This window comes from Tinamus guttatus, unplaced genomic scaffold, assembly GCF_059628265.1.
Source record: "Tinamus guttatus ecotype Peru unplaced genomic scaffold, ASM5962826v1 Tinamus_guttatus_pri_ptg000194l, whole genome shotgun sequence".
Lineage (NCBI taxonomy): Eukaryota > Metazoa > Chordata > Aves > Tinamiformes > Tinamidae > Tinamus > Tinamus guttatus.
Window position 1 is genome coordinate 946710 of NW_028288728.1, and position 12224 is coordinate 958933.

Here is a 12224-nt window from a genome sequence, read left to right on the forward strand (position 1 = left end):
AAGGCAATTGTTTGGCTGTTTAAGACGTAAAATCATCTCCCACTTAGATACTTCTCCATAAGGAGGCGTGATGGGGACACATTATCAGTCCAACCTGGAGAAATGAGGGGTGAGCATTAAGTGATGCATCTGATTAGGGGCTCTGCTCACTCCTCTGCCCCGTTTGCTTAATTTTTCCAAATTTTAAAATAATACTTCACTTGTGTTCCCCTCTGTCTCAAAAAAAATCAGATGTTGGTACAAAAGCAGCTGGGCATGAATGGGTTTATTTCTTTGCTATTTCAAGACAAGGGTCCATATATCTCTGACAACAATTTATCCTAAGAGTATAAAAAGAGGTGAGTGGTCTTGTTCTCGTAGCTGCTTCAAAAACCTTGCAGAAGATTCAGGTTCTAAACGATGACCATGTCCTGGGTCTGCACACCGTGGCTGCTAAACAGAATTGCCTTTTGTTATCAAGCTATTGGAGTCAGCTAGGAAAGTGCAGATCTGCAGACCGAGAGGAGAAACCGAGCACCCTGGAGAGCTGCCTGTTGAGGCCGGTGCAGTTTCAGCTGAAGCTTTCCAGGCTGGTTTTGACCCGTTCCATCTCATGCAAAAAGCTGTAGAACTGGGGCAGAGTTAACTCTAGAAAAGAGAGGCATAAAATCAGAGATTTCAGGTTATGCTTCCAATACTGGAAAAGCCATTCTGGGGCTACCGCAGAAGACCTTACAGTCACCCAAGCTGAGCAGCATTAGGTGTTTTGACTCTTGGCAGCTGCTGCTTTACTCCAGCTGTGCTGCATGGGGCTTCCAGGCAGGGAGTTCATTAACATCAACCCACACCAGGGGGTTGATGCAAGGTGGAAGCAAAAGAGGCAGAGATTGCCCCAAAATTCCCGTCCCAGGGCCTGCCGCAGGGAGAGGCCGGGCTGAGGAGCACCCGGAGCGGCGGGTGCTGCTCTCTGGCCCTGACCCCAGCTGGGTCTGTACCCACGGAGCGGCAGCCGTGCTACAGGCCTGGAGGTGCAACTCGCCTTCCTCGAGGGCAAATAGTCTCTTCTCTTCTGGAACAGGTTGCTTACCCATGTATACGTTTTCCATTTGGCCTCCTTTTTTGATCACCAGCTTCAGCTTGTGCGGGAGAGAAAGCAGAGATGTTTAAATTAAGGCGGACCTGCATTCCATGCATCACGAAAGACCTTCTGCGGGAGCTTCTGGCAGCGTGGGCTGCTGTGCGGGACACGCGTGCTGCACTGAGAGGCTTTTGGGGAAATGTCCCTGCAGGAATAGGTTCCTGGGGCACTGGGAGGCTCTCTGAAATGATCCCCTCCCTCTGCCTGCACCAGCGTGACCTTTGCCAGGCTGAGGCGAGCGGCTGCGGGAGGCTGCGCTCCCGAACGCGTGGGTGCTGCAGCGAGCAGCGAGCAGCAGGGACATGCGGGTGCTGCAGTGAGCAGCAGGGCCATGCGGGTGCTGCAGCGAGCAGCAGGGCCATGTGGACGCTGCAGTGAGCAGCGAGCAGCAGGGACACGCGGGCGCTGCAGAGACCAGCAGGGCCACGTGCTGCCCGGGGCCTGGCGCCACCCGCACGCCGGCTCTTCGCTTGCGCCTTAGCTGCGCTACGACCTGAGCTGCAGCGTGGACACTTACCTGTAAGAAGATACTTCCCACTTTCTCCAGTTCGCTGCTGCCAGCAGTCACTGTGGGGCAGAAAGGACAGAGGGGAGATAACCTGTTACCCAAACTGCGAAATAAGAAGATCTTTGGCCAAGAACTGCCGCTGCAGTTCAGCCCCTGCATCTGCAGCCTTCTCCGCATTCAGTTTGTGTTTTAGCTCTGTTACCTCCAAACTTCCACTCCATGTCTATCAGCTGGTTAATCATCAGTGTCTGACCAACAGCCAGCCGGGTCAGAGCGGGGGAGTTCAGCTTCCACTGCAGGAGCAAAAGACACATGAACAACCCCTTCAGGACGACCTTGACTTGTGTTACTTGTTACAAACCTGGGGCTAGTCTCAGTCGTGGCAGAAGCCCCGGGTGGATGAGTGTAAAGGGACAAGCTAATGCAGACGGGAGGGCGCTCAAAGATGTTTTGAGTCCTGCTAGGAGCTCCACCTGCTTGGCACTTCTGCAAATTGTCTTGTTTTGATCGTTTGCTTGTTTTACCACTTGTTCAGTGCAGCACTGTCTGTGCAAAAAGTCAGGTGTTGGTGTAACTGGGCTCGAAGCACGCGAAGGAGCAGAGCAATCCAATGGAAGCTCCGCGGAATCGCGGGAGGCGGGAAGATGGAGCCGGCAGTACAGGCCACACCAAGCCAGAAGCACCATTAGTCCAAGTGTTTCTCACCACTTGCCCTAGGATCTGCCGTTCAGGGTTCAGAGCTGCTTTTGACACAATTGCCCAAAGTCCTGGTACATCCCATTATCACACTGGGGTTTTACAAGTTCCTGCTCCAAGCTCATTATTTTGTTAATTTAGAAACAATCAAAAAATATTAATACCTGTTCTGCAAAATAGCTGGCTTTCTCTTCACTGAGTCCTGGGGGAGAAACCATATGGGATTACTATATGATAAATATTAGATAGCTTTTATTGAGTGAAAGTCAGGTGACCTACCTAGAGCAATAAAATCTGCCCGGACTTGTTCAGAAGACAGATTCCTCTTCAGGGCACCTGAGTAAACAACGCAGAGAAGAAAAATGAGTTTTTATTGAGTCAAAACAGCGTTTATGGGGTCAAATAAATGTAGAGATGGAGACACCACAATAGAAAAGCTCTGCTCCTGGGCTGTGTTTTGAAACAAACCGCAGGTTGCCAAAACACGGTTGCATCTGCTGCGGTCTTTGCAGATGCCTTTGCTGTAAGAGTCAGTCCTGGGTTGAAAAGCTGGAGAGAGGGAGCTTTCCCTGCAGGTATCCATGGAAACGGCAGCAGCAGCCTTGTTTTGAAGTTGCTGCTCTTTCTCCTATGGAAGCTTTGCTTGTTAAAGGAGAGCCGCTAAGGCCGGCGGGCTGCTAATTTGCCCTACCTGCTGTGTTTGGGATGCGGGGTGTGAACACGTGCGTGCGGCGCTTCCCCCGCCGCGCCGGCCGCCTTTGTTCTGCGCCGGGCAGCACATGGGAGTTTACAAGGATCCCCTTCTCCAAAGGCAGGAGCAGGAATCTCATAAATTCAAAGGGACTGCCGGCCCCGCGCGGCTCCTAGCAAAGGTATCCGCTGTAATGCGTTCTGATGGGGCTGCGCAGCCCGGAGCCAAGGAGCTGCGGGAGGATCGGAGATAGCGCGCGGGAGCGGGAGCTTGGAGCCGAGGCGAAAGGTACCGACTGCAGGAAGGGGAAAGGGCCTGTTCCAGATTAAATGCCTAAAAAACAGTTGTAGGAAAGGAAATTATCCAGAGCTTCTCCTGGACAGAAGAAATGGTTCGAAGCAGTAGGAGGAAAGTTTAGACCTGAAAAAAAAAGTTGTGCGTGGTTGTGAGGAGAGCTATGGGAAAGCTCTCCCGGGGGCTTTCCCATAGCCCCCACAGGCCTGGGGGATACAGGTAAGACGACTGTTAATACAGGGGGGTCAATGGATGACCTGGAGCAGAGGTGGTTGCCGCATTATCCATCAGTTGGCAGCCAGACCACCAGCACAACCCGACCCAGCACTACAGCCGGGCCAGGGTGCCCAGAGGGACCCCCTCACTATTTATGAATGAGAAAGCCCTGGACACCAAAGTGTTCTTCTAGGACGAATATCTTATTTATGTGACCTGGGACTACGGTGCTTTCCAGTCTGCTCCAGAGCGGTGCACGCACTGACCCCTGCCTCGAGCAGCACGTTGTCCTTGTGGGAGCTGCCGCGCTGGGTCGCTGAGACGGCAGCACCCACTAATATTTAGTTAAGTTTGACCTGGTGCAACAAAGCATGTGGATTTATAGGCTAGATCAAGCTCATTGCAGTGACACTATGTATGCGCATTTAAAGAATAATGAATTTAATGAATGGAAGTGAGTTCAGTTAAACCTGTGTGCAGGTTCTGTCAGAAAGTCAAAGTCTGACTCAGCGGGATGCTTTAACAGGACTGCGATTAGGGAATTTTCAACAATTCGTTTTTCATTCTTAAATGCTAAATCCTCGATGAGCTACCACTGTGCAGAGGAAGTGCCCCATAGCACTGGGGACGCATGGACACGGGCCGTGCTGGGCACCGGGCCGGGGTCCCTTACCGCTGGGCACCAGCAGGACGCTCTTGACGATGCTCTTCAGAGGGCCCAGGCTGATCTTGTTCATGGTGGCGAAGTCCGAGAGCTGGGCCAGAAACCTCTCCACCTGCTCAGGAGAGAGCCGGAGCGTCGGGCCATGTCTGCGGGCGCTCCGGGCCCCGCTCCTTGGGGAGCCTGGAGCCTCCCGTGGCCTCACCTCCTTGGGCTCCGTGAGGAAGCGGAAGAGCACGTCGGTCAGGGCGCAGAATTGCTGCGAGGACACAGGATGGTGAGTCAGAGCGGGCAGTGGTGGGTACAAAGCGCCCGGGAGCTGCTGCGCATCCTGAGCCAGGACAGAGGTAGCCCACGGTCCGAGCGAGCGCTGCAGGGCCCCGGCCGGTGGCAGCAGGCATGGGGGGCTGCCCCTGTGCTGCACCGTGCTGTGCCAGGCTGCACCGTGCCGGGCTGTACCACACTGTGCCAGGCTGCACCATGCCGGGCTGCAACGTGCCATGCCACACTGTGCCATGCTGTGCTGGGCTGCACTGTGCCAGGCTGCAACGTGCCATGCCACACTGTGCCATGCTGTGCCAGGTTGCACTGCGCCGCACCACCGCACATGGTGCCATGCTGGGCTGCACTGTGCCATGCTGTGCTACACCATGGCACACTGTGCCATGCCATGCCAGGCTGCACTGTGCCATGCTGTGCTGCACCATGGCACACTGTGCCATGCCATGCTGGGCTGCACTGTGCCGGGCCATGCCAGGCCTGGCTCTGCGCACGGCTGGCACAGCACCACCCCCTTGGGAGCCGAGCGCGGTGGCAGCACCTCCGTGACGGTGCAGGATGGGACCCAGGGGCTGTGCGGTCCCCCCAGCGCTGTAGTCACCAGAGCGGGGCCTCCTGGCGCCAGCGCCGCCATTTCGGGCCTGTCGCTGCAGGGCCTCCCTCCCTCCCTCCCTCCGTCCGTCCCGCGCTCCGTGTGCCCGTGCCGCCCGTGCCGCCTGCCCCACCTGGGCGCTCAGCTGGTTGAGGTTGTGCATGTCGCCGCTCACGGCCTCGGGCACCGGCTCGCGGCTGAAGTTGAGCAGCCCCATGGCCGCCCGCCCGCCCCGGCCCGCCCCGGCCGGCCCCCGGCCTCCGCGCAGCCGCAGCCGCAGCCGCGGCGCTCGCAGCATTCGCGACGCTCGCAGCATTCGCGGACGCACTTTCCACGCCGCTGCTGCCACCATCGGCACCGGCCTGGGTCCCCCTGGGGCGGCGGGAGCTGGAGACCCCTCCACGGCCCTGGCTCCTGCACCCGGGGGCTGCCGGGCCTCGGCACCAGGGCCTGCGTGTGCCACGCGTGTGTCCTGCGTGCGCCACGCGTGTGTCCTGCGTGCGCCACGCGTGTGCCTTGCTGTGTAGTGCATGTGCCCCACGTGCGCTCTGCATGTGCCCCATGTGTGCAATGTGTGTCCTGTGCGCCACGCATGTGCCCTGCATGTGCCCCGTATGTGCACCGCGTGGGTCCTACATGTACCCTGCGTGTGCGCTCCGTGTAAACTGCATGTGCCTCGATGTGTGCAATGCCCCGTGTGTGCAACGTGTGTGCAAAACATGTGCCCTACATGTACCTCGTATGTGTCCCAATGTGCACCCAGGTGTGCCCCCATGTCCTGCGTGTCCCACGTGTGCTCTCCCCTCCCTGAGGCCTGTGCCCGACTCCGTGCAGCTCCGAGTCCCCGTGCTCCATCCAGAGCCTCCTCGCTTCATCCAGAGCCTCCTCCTGGCTCCTGCTGTGTCCCTGTGCCCCCCGGGACAGCGGCAGCACCCTGCGGGGGGAGAGGTTGGGGCTGCGGCGCCCGGTGACCGCGGGTCCTTGGTCAGTGCCACCCTCCAGAACACCGCACGGGCGGTTTCTGGGTGCCAGGTCCCACTTTCCTCTGCATTCTGCTTGGGGCCCAAAGCACGGCCGGGTTCTCCCTCCTTCAGCTGCGCCGGGCGGTTCTGCAGCTCGTCCCGACAGCCGCGCTGCTGGGGCGCGATGGGGACGGACGGGTCCATCGGCCGGAGCGGGCGCAGGGAGCGGGCTCAGGTCCGAGAGCTCAGGGTTTGCAGCAGGGCTTGTGTCCAGGTCGCACCGGAATCCATGGGCTGAAGCTGCCTGCGGTTCGGAGACGTGCAGGAGCGCTGGGAGCTGCCCGCTTCCGTGCTCAACATCCCGTGTGGGATCGACGCGGAAAGTGCTAAACTCGATGTATTCCTGCTGGAGACACCGGGGCTGATCACGGGCTCCATTGCCCAGCGCTTCTATTTTGCAGTTTCCCAAGCGCAGGAAAACAAGATCACCCAATGTCTCCCAGCGATCCGTGTGGAGCTGCCGGACTCTTTTAGGGGATCCCTTTTACCCTGGCAGCAGCTGCGGATCCTGCAAAAAAGCTTTTGTGCAGAGTGTGGCTGCAGGACACGGTGCTTCTGTTTTATTCCAGGCACTTTCAGTTGCAAATGAGAGTGGGAGCATTTGGTGGAGCCTTTCAAGGCGCAGAAATGCCCAGCAGCTCCTAAACGAGGAGTTAAGCAGCAAAGTGCCGCCAACAAAGGCCAGTCCAGGGGGATATTTACTGGTCATCTCTGACACTCCGTCCTTTTCTTCTCGCAGTATCTCTGCATCTCTGCGTTGAGTGTGATCATTTCATAAGGCCTCTGAATGGCTGGGACCTTGCACCTTCCTTTAATAGGCCTGGGGAGGTAAAAAAAACACAGATGGGTGGAAGTGCCTGCATGGTTTGGTCGAAAGTATTAAATGCACCTTAAAACAAGAAGCAGGTTTTTACACTGCGGGTAATTGTGGATTAAAATAAAATAAATTTTTTAAAAAATCCAGTTTTGTGGTGAACTGGCCACATAGGTAGTTTAATAAATCAGAAGGGTATGTTTTTCCTTAAAAAATATGCTTAGTGTTAACTAAAATTTATTCTGGGAAAGTTATGGATTGTAACACGGGAAAGCCAGAGCATGTGGACGTAATGGTCCTTGAGGGACTTTGGATTTTACATAAAGGCTTATGTAAATTTTTGTATTTACATAAAGTCTTATGTGAATTTTTATAACTACAAATGAATAATTGCAGGTGAGTGTGCCTGGCGCTGAGCAGCAGAAACCCTGGAACAAGCAAAGAGGTGATTTTTGGTGTGGGTTTGGAGGCCAGGAGTTTGGAAGTGAATGGAGGCTGGTCCTGCACGGATCACTCGGTATCGGTACCAGATTTCCCAGGCAGCAAGTCAGGCCCCGGGGAAAGCTGAGTGACGGACCCAAGACAGGGACGCGCTCCCAACATCCTGCCTGGGCATCAACGGGAAGCAACGCGGAATGGGGACCCCTGGGGAGCCCCATGGCACTGCGGCATCTCGCTCCGCTCTGCCCCACGGCTGCGCCGGTCCTGCCCGTGGCGAGGATTCATTTGCATGGGAGAGAACATTGCAAAAGTCAGTCTTGGTCCTCAGCAGAATGGAGCATTTTCCAGGGAGGAGAAGGCGGCTGGGCTGGAATTAGCTCAGTGTTTGCCCGGTGGGGAGGGCAGGGGCTGCTTCCCCCATCCTCGGGCCTCCTGGGCCTCCAGCAGCCAGTTTTCCTGCTGTGGGTGAAGGAGACCTTGGCCCAGAGAAAGGCTCCATAGCAGCCATCAGGTCCGTGGATGAGGGCCCCACTGCCAGGCCATTCTCAAGCAGAATCTGTCACTGATGGACTCATCAGAGCTGAGGACAAGTGGAGCTGGAGATTGGCCTTCTTGTGGCCACAGACCACAGATCCTGGAGTCAAAACAGCAGCAAGAGGCAATGGGGGATGTGGGGGGAAAACAAGGAAAAAGGAATGTCCTCCAAAGTGAGTGGCAGGTCAATGTCCCCTGCTTCAGCTGCCTTGGTCCGCTCCATTTCCCCTGTTTTCTTCAGCTGGAGAAGCAGGGCCTGGCTCCCGACGTGGCGCGTGGGCCTCCTGCCCATGCTGCTCCGCGAGGCCTCGTGCTCCAGCCCCGGCGGTGGCAGCGCATCCTGTTTTCTAGGAAAGAGAGGATTTTGTGGCCGGCTCTGAGAGAAGCGCTGAGCATTTCCCTTGGTGCGAGCTTCCCTTTGAAGCTCCCAGCCTCTCGCCGCAGTCTTTCGCCATGTTATGTGGCTGACGTGTTTTTAACCTTATTTTTATGAAGGGGCTTTACGGGGTGGTCCCGGACATCCTGCGGAACCTTGAGGAGGAGGGATGGGAAGAGCCACCGGCTCTGTGGGAGCCCAGGCCGGATCCGTGTGCGTGTGGCGAGGTCCAGGCGGGCGCTGGGCACCGAGACCAGGGGAACCCTCTGCCTTTACCGGGGCTGGGGTCTCGGCTGCGCGGGCTCCTGGGTGACAAGGCTGCGCTGCAGGAGGCTCTGGGCGATAAAATGTATTTTTGGCTTAAGGAACACAAAGTGAAAAGACCCCAACTCAAGAACTTCTCTTTGCAAGGGGAAGGGCAGAAGAGAGCCCAAGGGAGGAGCCCACGTGGCTGGCCTGGCTGAGGCAGCAAAGGAGAGTTTTGAGAGATTTGAAGGAGAGAAGGGCAGAGGGGAACTGGGATGGGTGCAGTGCCATGACCCAGCGAAACAGCGGGGAAGGGGGCAGGCAGGGAGCCTCTGGAGAGAAGAAGAATCCAGGGTCAGGCTGACGGGAGTGGTGGGAGCAAGAACTGGATTATCCCGGAAACACAGCGACGAGGTGTCACTTTGGATGGGAGAGGACCCCGGGGAGCCCAGCCAGCCGTGCCCAGGGCTCTTCCCGCTGCGGGGATTGTCCACGGCTGCGCGGGGCAGGCAGGGCCCAGCTGTGCGGCGGGTGCACGAGTCCTTGTGACGCCGCGCGGCCCCCACGCAGCCCCCGTCCATGGGCTGGGGAGGGTCCGGCTGCTCCCGAACAGGGGGAGCTCGGCCTCGTGCGGGGCAGCGCAGAGTGGGGTGGTTCCATCTGAAACAGGTTCAAGCTCAAGCCCTTGTTCATCAGGAATGGCTGAATGACAAATTCCAGGCTCCAGAAGTGCCTGGAGGAAGCCCAAGTATAGGCACCCTCTGTAAAGGTGCCTTTTTCTCCTGTGGGAAGACAAACCACCCCCCGACTGCTGGGGAAAGACTCACAGTGTCCCTGCTGCAGCGTTGTGGTGTTGCAAGGCTTGCAGTGTCCCTGCTGCAGTGCTGCAGGGTGCATGGACTCGCAGTTCCCTGCTGCGGTGCTGCAGGGACGGGAGAAGGGGACAGGGTTCAGCTCCTTGTCTGGTTAAATCGGCTTTGTTTGTCCCCGGCCATTTTCGCACACGCTATTCCCAGAAGTGCTCTCCTGAATTAAATGATAACTGAGGGGAAGAGAGAGCAGGAGGCGTTTCCAGAGGGATGGGAGATTGATGGCAGGTCAGTGGGGCAAACAGAGGCAGGGAGGTTTTCGCAGGAAGGCCGGGGCTCCTTGAAGCAAGGGCTAATGCCTCTGAGCAGCGGCCTAGAAAGTCTCAAGAGCTCAACCCACAAAAGCGTTTTGCTTTTCCAAAATTGGAAAAACAAACAGGAGTAAAATCTATTTGCTTGGTTTTAATCTACTCAGCAGAGTTGCAAATTAGCTTTAGGTTTATTTGGTGTGTGTTTATTTGCACTGTAATCTCCGGTGTTCCCGAAGGCTTATCCAGAGCAGACTCTTCCCCTGCTCACTTGCAGGTTTTTCTTGCACGTGCTGCTACATTTTTCATGCTCGTGCTCTGTGCAGAGGGGGGCGGGCTGGAGGGAGCCCCGCTGTGCAGGCCGGGGGCCGCTCCGGGCGCTTCCCTCCGCTTTTGAACACTTTGGATAACTCATTTTTCCTCCTGGCCCAGAGAGCTTGTGCCTTTATCGGCAGGGTAGTAACACTGCTTCTTTCCCTATGGATATATGTTTTTCTGCTGCATCTAGAAGCAGTAACAACTCAGCAGAGATTAAACCCCACGTGGACTCCGGATGCTTTGTCCTGGGCAGGAGACCTGCAGACCGGTTTCCTCCGTCTGCAGCAGCGCAGCCTCACAGGCGCTCGCTCTGCACGGGCAGGAGGGAGAACCAGCAACCAAGGGAAAATTGCAGAAGTGCTGGACTGAGAGGCTCTGTGTGCCCCGCTGCAGCGGGCAGGGTGCTGGGCTGGCGGGCAGGGGTGCCCGGTTCCCCCGAGGGGCTGCTCCTCTGCAGCGGTACCGGAGCTGGGAACAGCAGGGAGCTGCTGGGCAGGGGGGGATATGGAGCCTGGCGGGGGCATGTCGAGCCCCGGGGGAATATGGAACCCGCGGGGATGTGGAGCCAAGGAATGCAAGGCTGGGAGATACCGTGGCAGGGGGATGCAGGGCTCTGGAGGGATGCAGGTCAGGGATGGGGAGCCCAGGGGGGATGCGGGAACCAGGGGGATGTGGGAGTCGGGGGGACGCGAGACACGGGGAGAGGGGGGCGCAGGAGCCGGCGGGGGGGAACGCGGAGCCCCGGGGCGATGCGGGAGCGGGGCGGGGGGGCTGTGGGCGGGCGGCGCTGCGCTGCCCCGGGGGGAGCGGCTCCCCCGCGCCGCCCCGTCCCGTCCCGGGCCGCCCCCTCCCCTCCCCTCGCGCGGCCCCGCTCCCCTCCCCCGGCGCGCGGCGGAGGAGGAGGGGCTGCCCAGCACGGGCAGGGTTAAAGCGCCATGTAACCGGAGCGCGGGGCTCGCGGGGCCGGCGGGGCGCGGGCGGCAGCGGCGGCGGCGGCGGCGGCGGGAGAGCGGTGGTGGCGGCGGCGGCCCCGCTGGACGGCGCGTCCCGCCCGCGGCGCAGGTGAGCGCGGGGCGGGAACGGGGCCACCCGCGGCCGCGGCGCATCCTCGTGGGCCGCTTTGTTGTGCGGGCGCCGGGGGACAATGGGGCGAGCGCGGAGCGAGCGCGGCACCGGGGACGCCGGAGCGGCCGGTCCCGCGGCCCCCTCGCGCTCGGGGGCGGCGGCGGCGGCGGGGGGCGGGCGGCCCGGGCTGCCCCGCGGCCACTTGTTGCAGCGCGGGATCGCCCCGTCCCCTCCGCGCACGGCGGGGGCGGCGCGGGCAGAGCCACCGGGTCCCCGCTGTCAGCCCGGGGCCGGACCCGGCGCTCGCTGCTGGCGGGGGCGGCGCGGGGCCCGTCCGCGCGCGGGGAAACGTCGGCCCCGTCCCGGGAGGCGGCGCCGCGGGGAGCAGGGAGCCCTCGGGGCTCCGCTCGCCCGTCGGCAGAATGGGCTCCGCGAGGGCTTTGCCCCCGTGCGGGGGGCCTGAGGGCCGGAGCGGGGCCCCGTCGAGCAGCCAGGAGTTTCCGGGAGGCCGCGCCGGCCCCCGCCGGCCCCCACCTTTGTTTTGCTCCTCTCGGAGCGGTTCTCTGCAAGTTCGTCTTCCCTTTTGCCCCCTCGAAGGAAACAGCTCCCGGCTGGAGCCTAAGGAGCGAAGTGTCCCCGGCCGGGGCGGAAGGGGGAGGACGGACCCCTGAGAAGCTCCCACCGACCGGGTGACGCCGCAGGTAGCGACACTTGGGTAAATAACGTGTGTTTGGGGGCGGAGGGGGCACCTTGTCCTGCCACCCCTTCCTGAGGGACAGGGTGAAGCCCTGGCAGAGGAGGGGTCATGTTGGAGAAAGGGATGGGATGGCATCTGAGAGCCCCAGGGAAGGGGGAGCAGCACATGGAAACCTAGAATCATAGAAAAAACCTGGGACAAGGATGACCGCAAGGGTGACCGCTGGGCTCTGAGGGGCACAAGAAACGGGCCAAGAAAGGGACGCTATCCTAAATGCTATCCCTATGGATGGACCTTCCTGGGCCACTCTTGCCACTGCTTCCCAAGTGCCTCGATGGCAGCTTGAAGCTCTTGGCTCTTGGGTCTGGGACGAGGGCTGCGTGTTGTACCGGGCGGAGGTCAGAGTGGACACGGGGACAGAGGTGTCACCGTTTTATTTCCTTTTTCGCTGGGGAAAAGATGCCGCCGCCGTAACTCCAGCACGAGGAGCCCTTCTGTGGAGCCCGCGGCACCTGCGCAGCGGGACGAGCCAGAGTGACC

The 12224-nt window shown here is 59.4% G+C and overlaps 1 protein-coding gene across 1 annotated transcript; it reads right to left on the reverse strand.

The window, feature by feature from the left end:
* Positions 1-540: 540 nt before the first annotated feature.
* On the reverse strand, positions 541-5295 carry COMMD7 (COMM domain containing 7). The gene is made up of 9 exons (XM_088523655.1): positions 5188-5295; positions 4389-4442; positions 4196-4298; positions 2601-2657; positions 2486-2523; positions 1828-1918; positions 1635-1684; positions 1067-1115; positions 541-627 (listed from the first exon to the last, which is right to left on the reverse strand). Exons 1-9 carry the CDS (start codon positions 5269-5271, stop codon positions 551-553), a joined length of 603 nt encoding a protein of 200 aa, XP_088379781.1. The 5' UTR covers positions 5272-5295; the 3' UTR covers positions 541-550.
* Between the last annotated feature and the right edge of the window lie 6929 nt (positions 5296-12224).